The sequence below is a fragment of the Artibeus jamaicensis genome, unplaced genomic scaffold (assembly GCF_021234435.1).
Source record: "Artibeus jamaicensis isolate MK-2021 breed Jamaican fruit bat unplaced genomic scaffold, CSHL_Jam_final contig_710, whole genome shotgun sequence".
Taxonomy (NCBI): domain Eukaryota; kingdom Metazoa; phylum Chordata; class Mammalia; order Chiroptera; family Phyllostomidae; genus Artibeus; species Artibeus jamaicensis.
The window spans coordinates 296571-311256 of record NW_026521933.1 but is presented as its reverse complement, the minus strand read 5'-3'; the positions used below and the strand labels follow the sequence as shown (position 1 = coordinate 311256).

General features: G+C 41.8%; 1 protein-coding gene across 3 annotated transcripts in view; it reads left to right on the top strand.

Moving 5' to 3' along the window:
* The window catches only part of CCDC93 (coiled-coil domain containing 93), a 116003-nt gene that overhangs the window by 19291 nt on the left and 82026 nt on the right, over positions 1-14686 (top strand). For all 3 annotated transcript variants that reach the window (XM_037151569.2, XM_053671818.1, XM_053671817.1), the window contains exons 5-6: positions 3661-3759; positions 5697-5753. In XM_037151569.2, the coding sequence (XP_037007464.2) occupies positions 3661-3759; positions 5697-5753 (156 nt within the window). The remainder of the gene's footprint in view (positions 1-3660; positions 3760-5696; positions 5754-14686) is intronic.

The following is a 14686-nucleotide window of genomic DNA, read 5'->3' as shown; positions in this document are numbered from 1 at the left end:
TTGAGTGTCTGTGAAATGAACGGTTCTGTTTTGAAAGTAGAATGCTGGAGGGCTTTTCGTCTGGATGTGAGAGCCTAAGCTAGTGGTTATCGGATCTTAATTTCATGGACTTGTTAAGTTTAAAAGCAAAAATGGAGGTTGAATGACAATTGCACCTGTATTTTTTCAGGCAAGGATGTTTTTATCTTGCTTTCACCATCACTTTCTAAAAGAAATGCCATTTAACCTCAATCTCAGAATAAAGGACAGGTCTTCAAATTTAATACCTTTAGCATTATGAAAAACTCACCACATATCTGTAGTCTTTTCCTGTTTTGCTGGAGACCAATTTAGAGAATAGTCATGGACCATAGATTGAGAAATCTGTGGTCCATGAAATGGATAGATTTCATGGATTTTTTTTTTTAACTCATTGTCTATGTGATTCTAGAGGCTCACTACCCATGGTCACTGTTTAGCAAATCTGTGGTTACAGTCTGAATGCCAGCTAAGAGAAAAACAGTCCAGCTTTCAACCACTGTTAGTTCTAGGTCATATCTATTTCCCCCATGCCAGACATGTGAATCCTGTGAGGGCAGTAATTTTTTCCGAATGCTTGGCACCTGTGGCAGAGCTTGGTCATCCAAGGTGTTCCCTCCATCCAAAATGGATTTCCAAAATGGAGTGATCAATTCCCTAAGGGAATCTTATGACTCAAAAGGCTTTACTTTCCTTTTCTGATCACACTATGCAGGATCCAGACAAATAATTATTCAGTGTAGATCTGATTAACAGAAGAAAATCTGAATAGGAAACAAGCATGAAAGGCCAGAAATTGGATCTCCCCATCTGAAGGAAAGCAGAGCAAAATTGAGTTGAGCAAGAGTCAGCCTTCTTTGTTGTCCTGGGCTATGCTGTTGCATGAGTGTGCAAGTAAGGTGCTAGGGTAATTCTGAATGCTTTCTGACCTGCCCTGCTTCTGGATTTTAGTGCCCAAGGTCATTGTTTGGAACTGGGGTAGAGTGGAGTGATGGAAATAAATGCAAGATATTAACAACAAAAGAATATTTCTCATATAGTTACTTGCAGCCACCCCTATCTGGACAACTTCCTAAATGTGACCTTTACTCGGGCTGGCCCCCTCCACACACAAACATTCTTTCCAGCCCTGTGGGAACAGTATGTTGTATGCCATATGTCTACTTTCCTAGGTGGTTAAATTTTGCCAAGTGTAGCTGTGCTGTCAGGGAAACACAACTACCGTCTAAAAACTGCTTTTGAGATGTAATAGTTCTCTTTGGAGAGAGAACAACAACCTTGACAGATGGGATCCCCTTCTATAATGTTCTTTAGTAGTAAAGGGAATGAATGAAGAGCCAGGGTGGAGAAGCGGAGGCTCTTTTTTGCTCTTTGCATTCTTCCACCCCTTATGGGATGTGGGTGTGTGCATGTGTGTGTTTTAACTAACTGGGGTTTTAAGTACAGAAAAATCAATAGCAGTTACTTCTGCATATCAGCCCAATAGAACTGGGAAACATGGTACATGTGTGTAAAACCCACATGTTCAGTCTTCTGGTGTGGAAGACCCACCCCTTCAGTTGTGACTTGCAGCTTTATGGCTTGCTAGTCAGTGGGCAAATTTTGTAGCTTGTCTGAGTTTCAGGTTCTGTAAAACACAGCAAGCACCAACTACTTAACATGTGGATTAAGAGAGAAAATGTGAGTACCAAACTAACTTAAAGCCAAGGGCTTTTGAGAATATTCTCACCCTACCCTATTCTCAGCTCTGACTATTTGGGGGATTTTTTTTTTTAATCTGTCAAATGAGTGGTTATATTAGATGTTCTCTGGTTCTTCCTTATTCTCTGCTCCATGGTGCAAGCAGCATAGGAGAGAGAGATATTAAGATCTGCCTAGAGCCAGATAGTTGCGGGAAATAATTGTTTCTGTTACGCTTCAGGCATTTACAAAACATTCCAGTATTTGTGATTTTGTTACAGAACAACAGCCCCCCCCCCCCACCACCAAGGATGGTATACTGATACTGTCCTGACCACCTACTGGGCTTGTCTGTCTGCTGCCAGAGGAAAGACATCTCTCAATGCCAGAGATTTGTGAAAAGGAAAGGAAAGGTTTATTTAGAGCTATACAGACTTAAGTAGTGACCTAATGTCTTCATTAAAATATCAAAGTCCTTTAAGATAACCACTGACGCCCACAGTGCTTCCTTCTCCCCCTGCCCTAATTTGGGGTACCGTATCTCAGGAAAAGAAGCACATGTCCATGTTTCAGGCCCCTGGCACTGTCAGTTGTGTCACCATCCAGGCAGGATCTCCAATTAATCCAGAGCCATGTGGCACCTTCTCATAGTCCACTGGCAAGAGTTCTTTGTACCCATTTATCCAGGCAAAGTCTCTCCTTTCCTCCACCAGAGCTGCGGAGAGGGTAGGGTCAGCACTCTGACAAAGCCAAGTGGCGATTCTCTTTACCCCCAGCTGTGGGGGTCCCCACTCTGTCCAAAAGCACGTGGCTCTCTCTATGCACTGCCACAGCCGTGTGGTTCCCTCTCCTCATATGGCTGCAGGGGTCCCCACTGTGGCAAAGCCCCATGGTTCTCCCCTTCAGCTGGCTGTAGGGGTCCCTACTTTGGCAAAGCCGAGTGGTACTCCTTTAATGGCTGCCGTGTCTTGGTTTTTAATCCCCGTGCCAGTCCTCCTTTGCAGCCCAATTTCTGACTCCTCCTACAGTCGGCTACACTTGCCAGCATTTCTGTATTATTCCAAGTTTACTGGGCTGCCATTGTGAGTCTGGGCAGGTGGGGCCCCCTGGTGTGGAGCCAATCATCTTCAAGTTCTCACACAGGCACTGTAACTCAGGGAACCTACCCCCGAGTTACGTCTTGGGTGGAAGTCATGTCTTGGGTGGAAGTCAATTCCATCCCCCTGGCTCGGAGCATGGCCACAGCCATTTAGCATATCTGTGCAGCCAGTTAAAGGTTATAGATATGGTAAATGACCATGCCAGAGTTTAGCTGGGAAACTGTTGCTATGCAAAGCAGCTCTCAATGGTCCTGCTCCATTTGTCCCTTCCCCCAAATTACACCTGTGTGGGGTGGGTAAGTCCATCATCAGCCCTTCTTCCTTGTTCACTCACTGATTGACATTTTGGTAGGTGTGAGTTGATATCTCATTGTGGCTTTAATTTGCAACTCTGAAGGCTGGCGATGTTGGGCATTTTATATGTGAGATGAGGACATCTTATATGTCTTTCTAATATTCCCTGGATACCTTGAGTTCTGGAACCCATTCCAAATCCCTTTTTTGGGGGTCCCCCTCTTGGCTGCACCCTGTTACAATTTCATTTGCTCCCACAGCAGCTCTGTGAGGTGAAAGGAACTGATACTCTCACCTCCACTTTATACAGAGAGGGGCACTGAGTCCTGAGGATCTAAGGTGAGGCTTTAAAGCTTTTGCACATCTATTCAGCTCTAGGTCCCACTGGATCATAGCATCTCAGATGTCCAATTGGTGGCTTTACCTGTAGAACAACACATGTTGACAGTTTCTTATCACTTGGTCCATTCAAATATGGTGATTTGTTTAGCAAGTTGTGCCATTTTTTAGTTGGCCTTCACCATGGTGGTATTTCATCTGTACTCACAGTCCTAACTTTCCTCCCCAGTGGCTGGTGAAGCGAGCTATAGAAACAAAAGAAGAAATGGGTGACTACATTCGCTCCTACTCTATATCCCAGTTCCAAAAGGCCTACAGTCTCCCGGAGGTGAGTTTTCTATTTTTCTCTTCTTGCCCAGCTGAAACCATGACTGCACACTTCGAGGCTCCCTAGGAAGGAACTCAGTAAGCTCAGGCTCTCCTACGTGCCCACCTCCCTGCCATCTGGGCTTCTACTGGGTCAGCACTGAAATGGGGCCTCCTGGGCTATTGGAGCTGCCTCTTTCTATTGTTACAGAACGAGAGGTCGGGAGGGGGGGCGATATTTGGCCCACCTAGTGATGCCAAAAACTGCTACAGAACAGGGGTCCCGCCCAAGGACCGAATACTAATATCCGCTGGGCTCTTCTGTCCGCCGCCAGTTGGAAAAACATCTCTCAATGCCAGAGATTTGTGAAAAGGAAAGGAAAGATTTATTTAGAGCTTTACAGACTTAAAAGTAGTGACCCAATGTCCCCATTAAAGTATCAAAGTCCTTTAAGATAACCACCGATGCCCACAGCGCTTCCTTCCCCCCTGCCGTAATTTGGGGTACCGTAAATCAGGAAAAGAAGCACACGTCTGTGTTTGAGGCCGCTGGTATCGTCAGTTGTGTCAGACAGGATCTCTAGTTAATCCAGAGTACTGTGGTACCCTCTCATGGTCCCCTGGCAAGAGTTCTTTGTACCCAGTTCCAGTCAAAGTCTGTCCTGCTTTCCAGGCCACACGGCCAGAGGGTGCACCCCAAAGCCGCGTGGGCCTCTTCTACCAAAGCTGCAGGGCTTGTCACTCCACCAAAAGCATGTGACTTTCTTCTTCACCTGGCTGCGGATCTCCATTCTGGCAAAGCTGCACGGTTTTCCCTTTTACCTGGGAAAGAGGGGGTCCGCACTCTGCCAAAACCACGTGGCTCCCTCTTTCACCTCACCAAGAGGGGGTCCTCACTCTGCTGAAACTGTGTGGCTCTCTCCTACATGACTTCAGGGGTCCTCACTCTGCCCCAAACCGTGTGGTTCTCCCCTCACCTGGGCAGTTATCACCTCATGTCCTGGAGCCAATCTTTTCCAGGCTCTCACGCAGACACTGTAACTCAGGGGCTCGGCCCCTGAGTTACATCCTGGGTCCAAGCCACTCCCTTCTCCCTGCTCCAAACTTGGCCACAGCTATTTAACATATCTATGAAACCAGTTAAAGGTTATAGGTATGTTAAATAGTCATTCCAGAGGTTAGTTGCAGAATTGTTGCTATGCAAAACAGCTCTCAATGGCCCTGCTACATTTGTCCCTTCCCCCTGGGGGGTGAGAACATCTTATATGTCTCTCCAGTATTCCTATACACTTTGAATTCTGGACACCATTCCAAATCTTTTTTTGGGGGGACCCCCCCCTTGGCTGCATCCTGTATCACTATGAGCACTGAGTGTAAAGCCCTACAATTTTGTCCTTTTGTCTCAGTGTTGGTCGTTGGTCCAGGACTTTTTTTAAATTAAAACAATGTGAGTATATTTTTGTAGAGTTACATAAAGCTTTTCCAGAGACCATTTGCCTAGGACATTCCTGTATTAACAGTTTAATAATAATCCCAACAACAATAGGTGATAGCTATCAAATACTTAACTTGTTCCAGTCCCAATTTATCACATGCCTTCTACTCCTTAATCCTCTCAACTGCTTCCTGAGATAGGTAGTGTCCCAAAACTGAGGCTTAGAGGTTAGGTAACTTGCCTGAGGTTTTAGAGCTCATAAGGATTTGAAATGAAAATATTTGTCTTTATCACTACACTCTATGGTTCCCCTTTTTCTTACCCACTGTAGGGGTCTGTTTAGGAGCCATCTGCAGAGGCCCTAGCTTTTCCCATACAAAATATATTTTAATTTATTAGAAAATTGAGATGACTTCTGGCAAAGTTATGATGTGAAGTCAGTCTATAAGACAGATTTCTGAGCAGTCCAGTTCAGTTTCAGTCTTCATACAAGTTTTGTTTAATGCCTGTGTTTTGTCTTACAGGATGATGACTTTATAAAGAGAAAAGAAAAGGCCATCAAGACAGTTGTTGACCTTTCAGTAAGTTTCCCTGTCCCTATTCTTCTGAAAAAAGAACAAAGGCTCACAGCCTCCAAATAGCACTGATTTAAATCACAAAACCCTGCTCTCTCAGGTTTCTCTCTGCTGGGATTGCCCAGGAGCTGACCTCTGGTGAGTGTGAGGGAAGCCCTGCCTGTCTTCTGTGCCCCATATTTGAACACCACCATTCATGAGTCAAACTTGACACAACTAGTGCCCTATGTTTTCCTTAGTTCCAGTTTTAAGGGAGAAGTTTTCCAAACCTGAAGCCCTTCCTCTTTTGTGCCAGCCAGTTACAGGTATAACTTTGAACAGCTCCCAAAAAAGCAGATAAGCAGATGATGAACTGGAGGTGGTAAATTTGGGTCATCACCCCCTTGGTGGCTTTGGAGAGGCAGAACAGAATCTGAGCTTTGCATAAGAAACTCTGGAATGGCCTTTGTCATCATATACAGTGTATTTTAACAATGGGGGACTGCACGCATGTGCCCATTTCCCCAGCACAAGGGGCAGAGGAAAGCTTTGGGCTTTTTCAAAACACTCTGGGCCAGAGCCCAGCAGAGCCCTTGTCAGCCCACCCCCACCTCACTTTCCAACCTTCCTGCCTGAGCTGAAGGGAAGGAAGCCTCAATGCCTGGGTGTAAATTCTCTTCCAAAAATAATGTATAGTGCTATTTTGCATGATTTTTACTTTAAGAATAAGTATGTGGTCTCCCAGGGTGATTACTCTGAAATAACAGTCACTTGATGATGAAAGACGTGCAGTGCTTGTTTAAAACAATAACAAAAAAGTCTTTCTCACTTTATAATTGTAATTTGTATCTTTTCCCTGGTTCCATTTTGGAAGTTGGAAGAGTAGAAAATTTTTAAGATAGTTACACTCTGAAGTCAGACTCTGTTTTCAGATTCGGTGGCTGTATTAAAAATAAGAAGAAAAAGAGTGCCCTGACTGGTGTGGCTTGGATAGGCATCATCCCACAAAAGTGAAAGGTCACTGGTTGATTCCTGGTCAGGGCACATGCCTGGGTTACAAGCCCAATCTCCAGATTGGACATGTGCGAGAGGCAACTGATGGATGTTTCTCTCACACATTGATGTTTTTCTTCCCCTCCTTCTGCCCTGCGCTGTCCCCTCTGTCTAAAAATACAGGCATACCTTAGTACTTGTTGGCTTCAGAACTTGTCAAACCCTGTACTTGAGGCATTTTGATAAGAAAAAAATGTTTCAGCACTTGGCACGTACTCCAGACTCCTTGCACTTGCTAGAACTTGTATGAGTCACGATACTGCTCTGCAAGAGAAAATGCTTCATCATTTGGTACTCGTTGGTTTGACACTCATCACAAGTTCTGAAACAAATTAACGAAGAGTACTGAGGTATCACTCTAAATAAAATCTTTAAAAAAATAAAGAGAGCACATGATATGACAGCAGAGTAATTTTTTTCCTGGTCATGATATAGATGTATAGTTTAGAACTTCTTTAAAGTTATTGTTTTAAAGTTGGTAGATACAGGGGAAGAAAGTCAACCTTAATCTCAGAACACAGAAGCATCCACTTTTGATGTTTGTACATATATCTTTTATGCTTTTATTGTGTGTTTTTATGCTGAATTGGAATTATACTTTAAATATACTTTTGTAGAGTATTTTTTTCACCTACCAATACAGTCTTTAAGCTATTAAAGAGTCTTCCAAAAGCATTTGTCATGACAAATAATAACCAATTGGTTGGATGTACTGTTGCCTTCCCTTATTTTAAATGATGCTTCATCTTTGGAAAGATAGGAGAACCAAGCATTGCCTCCGATACAAGGAGCTGAGGAGGTGGGGGCAGTAGAAGGAGGGAAAATTCTCTTTGAATTTTGTACTAAGTTTGTGTATTACTTATTCAAACACAATAAATAAAAGTAAAGTTTTTATAATGCTTTATTGAATATCTTCACATGTAAATCTCACTATGATCCCTGGGTAGAAAGTGAGGAAACATTATGGTTTTTAGCCATATTTCCCAGAATAAAAGGCCATTGTAGTTGTCAATAATCTTATCAGTGAAAGAGGGCCTGACGTCTCTATACCAATTAAGTATTTGTGGCCTCCAGTGAAATTATTTCTTCTTTTCATTTGTAATACAGTTTTTTTAAACCTCCTCTTCTTGATAATGTTACTGTATAGAATTTAAGGACATAATGATAATAACAAATACATAGTACCCAGATATTGTTCTAAGTATTAATGTGTAACTCATAGCAACCCTATGAAATAGTAGTATTTTTTTGACAGGTGAGGAAAGTGAAGCGCAGATAGGTTATATAAGTTGCCCAAGGTCGCATTGATGATGATGGTGCCAGAATGCAAACCAGTATGCTGTGAGTCTCTAGTTAAAAAGATGTTTGCGACTGATCAGAAAATAATATCAAGATAAAGGAAAATGAAAAAAAATGTATAATAGTTTGTATTGCTTAGTTTATTTCCTTTTTTATGTGTAAACTTACTTGTCAGTTGACTGTCAGTACATTTTTGGCAGGAGTGGTTAAGAATTTCTGTAGGTGGCAAGAACCAGGCTGTGGGTTTTCTTTTCTTTTCTCCCTGTCTGCTGGAAGTAGCTCCCCCTTCCAGATTCTCAGATTTCTTAGCTGTGTTCCATTGCCATTTACTTCCATCGCTCTCACCTACCACCTCTGTGATGGCTTCCTTGCAGCCTTGGAATGAGTCGCAGGAACTCACAAGAGACTCTAGGACTGCAGTACATGTCCCTGGCTTATTCTTGTGAGTCAGTATAAGAAATGGAACAGGTTGCTGTTTTTTGTTGTTGTTGTCACTATTCCCAAGGAGAATCCTTCCCTCAGTAAAGGGGTTGTCACCCCTTTACTAGATGACCAGGGTTGTGGCTCTTGGGAAGTTTCAGGTTCTAAAGAGGATTTTTTCTTTTTCATTCTTTCCTCAGTTCTCTTTTCAGGTGCTTCCTCAGTATTTTTTACCTGTTCCTTATTGACAAGCCTGAAGGTCAAAATTTAAATTGTGAATGCTAAATTAAGGATTAAAATCAAGTCTAACATACAGGTCCCTACTTTCAGACCCTATAAATTGTGTGCAGCAGCCATGTATTGTTTGAGTGCCTTCTCTGTGGTCGGCTCCTAACTAGGCATCATCTTATTAACTCCTCAGCAACACTCAGGGAGTGACGCATTATTATTTGTATTTCATAAATTAGGAAGTTGAAGCTCAGAAAGGCTAATAATTCCCTACATAGTTGTAGAGCTATGAAGAAGCAGCCAGATTTTGATTTTACACCTGACTCCTCCAATGAACAAGTGTTGGTACTTCCACTTTTCTCTGTCTTTATCTGCTCTCTGATTTCCCGTATATCCTGGTGCCGATTTTGCAGTACTGTTCTTGACTCAAGGACTCTGGGCTGTTATTCATCTGGCTCCTAGACCCTCAGAAACATCAAATTGGTTGCGTGCTCCCCTATGACCTTAGAAGTCACTTACGGGGGCATTTACTGTGGCTGTTCCCATTTAAAGACCCTTCGTTTGTCCAGCTGGAGAATGTTTGCCAAAGTGGTGGTTGTCCTATTATTTTCTTTTTTCATGAATTAATATGTACCATTGTGCTTCAAGCAGAAGGATTTTACTTATTTTTGCTTAGAAATAAACCTTTAAAAAATAATAAATTATAAGCATTTTAATATTTTTTAAAACATATAACTTATTCTTGTTTTTAGCCAACCTTATAGGATTGTTTCAGTCTTTTACATTTGTCCTTGGTTATATAGCCCATCCATTTTTTTGGTGCATGATTTTTTGTTCTTAAAAAGCTTATTTTTTCCTTTATGCTGATACTAAGAATAACAATGAAAAATTGGGAAATGGAGAAACGATGTGGACCCTGGCTCGTGGGGTCTGGAACACTGTGGATGAGATACTAGACAAATTCACATGGACTGCCAAGTCCTGTGGAGGAAAAGGGATGGCATGGCCACTCTTTTAAGAGGAGAGCACCCCGACCTTTGCCTTGACAGACTTCTATTGCTTTTCTGTGCACCTTACATGATGGTCCTCATTTAGCATGCGCAGGTTCGCTTTAGGTGGTTACCTTTTACAGAAAACAAAGAAAGTGATGCTGCTAATCCCATCACAGAAGAAGGATATTTGCAAATGCAAAGGGAAAAGTGGTTGAACTGGTTACATTCCATACCAGGGAAGGTTTAGCACAGACTTGAAGAAGTTACACTAGGCACTTTCTGCCTCAATTCAGGGTGAGGGAGTTTTAGGGAAAGCAAGTCTTAAAGTGGCCTAGGTACAATGCAGGCCTGATTCCCCATGGGAGAACCTATCCGTGGGCGTGGGTCCTGTCTGGGCCCACACCATGCAGAATGGCCTCCTGTAGAGAAAAAGTGCAAAGACAAATCAGCCATGATACCACCAGCCAGGGATAATCACTGATATTCCAATTAGGAAATACAGAGTTATGAATATCCATATAGAATTAGGAAGTAGAAAAACAGATGACACTGTACTGTATATTCTGTTTTGATGCAAGCTTGTTTTGCTCAACAATATAAGCTAGGCTATTTTTCCATGCCAGTAAATATCTCTCCCTAGCATTCTTAATGTCTATAGATGACTCATTGTGTTATACTAATGTAACTAGCTTAGTTATGAGGTGGGCCGTTATGTAGTACATCCTCAGAGCTAAATTTTTTCTTTTATCTTTAATTATTTTCATAGGATCACTGTCCTGGTCACTCACTGCCAGCCTGTTCTCAATTTCAGTGTCTTTGGTTATATTTTGCTTGTTTGTTTGTTTGTTTTGTTGATTAGGTTCCTGTTAAAGGTGAGATCATATGGTATCTGTGTTTCATCGCCTGGCTTATTTCTTTTGGCCTCATTTTTCTTTCTCTTGGGGATTATTCCCAGTACTTCTTTTCTTTTTTGAAATGTGTACCTTTCTTGACTTCTCCATATTACCTTATCATACAGTATCTAGCTGCTTAGTGTTATAGAAGGCCTACTTGATGGGAGGTGGTATTTTTAGAGTATATAAGAAAATGAAATTATTGCCACCCAGGGCAGACCTCTCCTCACCACCTTCCCCTTCCATGTTTTTTTAAAAATACATTTTATTGATTATGCTATTACAGTTGTCCCATATTCCCCCAATATCCCCCTCTGCCCTGTACCCACTTATTCATCTCATTTAGTACAGTAAGCTGTTGTACAGTGTACTTCCTCCTTTTATGAGCTGGCAGCTGTTCATGTGCCTGAAGAAACTGTCCTGTGCAGTGAGGTCTGTTATTCTTAACCTTGAGTTAAGAGTATCTGTGAATTTTTACCCCAAGTCCCAAAGATACTCATTTACTTTTTGTTGAGCATTTTTGGTAGTGCTTAGAATTTTATATGTTAATAGAAGGAACAGGGGAAAAAAAGACTTCTTAGAGCTTCCAGTCTAGTTGAAAGGAAATAACTTTGCTAAGCTTATTAAATCACCTAAGAGACCGTGATGTTTAAAATTACTTCTCCAGTGTGTTCTTCCAAAGAGAGGGCCTTTTATACAGCACATAAAATGTAAATGTGGCAACATAAATAAAATAGTATCAATATATTTTATTAAGACTTCCGCCAAGATGGAGGTATAGGTGGATGTGCCGTGCCTTCTCACACAACCAAGTTTAGGGACAACTAAATATTAGCACCAGAGAACACAACCAGAACACGGAAAATTGAACTTTTCGGAAGTCCGTTAACAACAAATTCTTCAGCCCGACCGGTAAGGGGCGAAACCGGCGTCTCGTGAGGAGTTGCACGGGAGGGCTCCAGTCGGATGAATCCAGACGCACGGGTTCCAGGCCCAGGGTTGGACATAGTGAGCGACCGAGCGACCCACCGGGTGAGCGACTGCTGAGGAGACGGTGGGGAGGCAGTGCTGCGTGTTGACTGCGGTTGCCTGTCTGCGGGCGAGCGGACGGGCGAGGGAGTGGGCGGTTGGACCAGCCGCGGCGGGTAAAGGGCGCCGCCATTTCCCCGCTCTGACCACGCCCCCACATACAGCGTCACAACCCAGCGACCTGGGAGTCCAAGGCGCCACTTCTCACATTTAAAGGGCCAGAACAGACCAAAAATGTCGCAGGAAGACCTCAAAGCCCCAGAGATAAATCTAAGCGACGAAGAAATAGCAAAACTCTCAGACGCACAGTTTAAAATACTGGTCATCAGGATCCTAACAGATCTGGTTGGCTATAGCCACAAATTAGAGAAACATATGAAGGCTAAACTAAGGGAAATTAATGGAATTCCACAGGAAACCCATAGAGATGAAAAGGAAACTGGGACTCAAATCAATGGAGTGGACCAGAAGAAAGCGAATAATGGCCAAACAGAAAAGAGTCAAGGAGCAAGAATTCAAAGAAATGAGGAGAGTCTTAGGAACCTCCAGGACATCTTTAAACGCTCCAATATCCGAATTATAGGGGGTACCAGAAGGGGGGAAAGACACAACCACCAGTGGAAAAATTATTTGAACAAATAATAAAAGAAAATTTCCCCAATCTGGCAAAGGAAATAGACTTCCAGGAAATCCAAGAAGCTCAGAGAGTACCAAAAAAGTTGGACTCAAGAAGAAACACACCAAGGCATATCATAATTACATTAGCCAAAATTAAAATGAAGGAGAGAATCCTAGAAGCAGCAAGAGCTAAGGGGACAATCACCTACAAAGGAGTCCCCATCAGACTGTCAGCAGATTTCTCAAAAGAGACCTTACAGGCAAGAAGGGGCTGGAAAGAAATATTCCAAGTCATGAAATCTAAAGACCTACAACCAAGATTGCTCTATCCAGCAAAACTTTCATTTAGAATGGAAGGACAGATAAGGTGCTTCTCAGATAAGATCAAATTCAAGGAGTTCATCATCACCAAGCCCTTATTATATGAAATGTTAAAGGGACTTATCTAAGAAAAAGAAGTTAAAGAAACATGAACAGTGAAAGAACAACAAGCTCACAGTTATTAACAACCACACCTAAAACGAAAGCAAACTAAAAGAACAGCTAGATCAGGAGTGGAAACATAGAAATGAAGATCTCAAGGAGGGTTAGCAACAGGGGAGTGGGAGGAGGAGATGGGGGGAGAAGGTACAGAAAATAAGTAGCATAGACAGTAGATAGAAAATAGATGGGGGGGGCAAGAATAGCAGGGGAAATATAGAACCTAAAGGACTTGAGACACATGGACATAAACTAAAGGGGGGGTAATGGTGGGGTTGGGGGGGCAGGGTGGAGGGGAATGAAGGGGGGAATAGAACAACTGTAACAGCATAATCAATTTAAAAAATAAATTTAATTAAAAAAACAATATATTTTATTAATAACATACATATTTGTATATAAAATATGTATCTAAGCTCTAACTATGTGTTAAATTCTGTTAAATAATTAATCTTCACAGCAGCTCTGCTTATACCTCTTTTACAGATGGAAAGCCACAGAGGTTAAATAACTTCCCCTGAATCAGACAGGTAGTGATGGGGTAAGGACTAAAACCCTGTCTGACTCCAGGTCTTCACTTAGTAAGATTGGTGAGGACTCACTGTGAGCTAGACTACATTCTACGAGCTGAGGTGACTCTAGCTGTCAGGAATTTGACGAATTAGGGGCTCATCAAGGAAGAAGATATGGCCATGAGGTGGCACTAGCACATGCAGGTATTGAATGCCTGGCATTTGATAAATGATAGCCATCACTAGTGCTGCTCTTAGTAATGGCAAAGATAAGTTGATGTTGCATACCTTTTTAAGAGTACAATCATGTCAAGTGTGGAGAGTTTTGTTTTTTTTTTAATCTCAAAATTTGAGTTAATGATGGAATTATGTTACCAAGTCAGTATCTTTACAGAACTGAAAGGACATGAAGAGACTGGGAGTCTCCTTCAAGACCCATTAATCCAGCTTTCATTTCACAAATAAGGAAACAAACCTGCTGATGGAACTGCCTTTCCAAGGTCATCCAGCTAGTTAGTGTTAGAAGCAGTACTAGACATCAGTGTTCCTGACTCCTGTTACTTTAAAGGGTGACTCACTTGGTAATAGTTCTTTTTAGTTAACCTAGAAACCTCAGACTTTTAAGTCTAAATTACTATTTAGACCTAAATAGTAATTATTATTATTTAGATCCTTATTAGGTCCACATTGTTGTAATAATTCATGTGGCAGCTTCAGATTCTATAGTGAGTCTCACGAGAGGGTTCAGCTGAAACGGCTGGTGGGTGACTAGAATGCCCATCAGAACCGAGTTAGTGTAGTAGTAAAACCTTGGGGCCAGTAGCCAGAGTACCTAGGGCCAGGCATAAATCCTTTTAGCAATCCTGAAAAAATTGTTTAATCTCTGCTTCTTCAGAAGTAAAGTGGAGGTAATAGTATCTGCCTTAACCCTCTCTCAGGGTAATTATAAATTGCAAAGTGTGAGATGTTTTTGAGGTGCTTTAGAATGTAAGGAAAATTACACAAAGGTCAACATTGTCATTGTTGAGCAGAATAGAAGTTCCTTTTAACTGTTGATTTCAGTATGCTATTGTTTTGGAGTCATTCCTTTTTTTTTAGAAGAATCCAATTTCCTATTTCAGTTCATTGACTTTATCAACAGTAACTACTATGGAAGATAGCAATTAAGCTCAATTATATAATGCAGCTATATCTATAGAGCTATAATAGCAGAGTTCAGTGGAAATTAAAGCATACACAGTAACTGACATCATATGAGTTCATTATGTTTTTTCATTACCCCATAAATCTCTTTTATGTTATTTATAGCTTTCTACTCATGTAGACACCAACAGTAATCTAGGGAATATTCATGGTAGCAAGCTGTAAGAACAACCCTCTAGCACCATCTCAGACCCTGTTTCATTTCTTTTGCACAAAACTTGAAATTATATAGT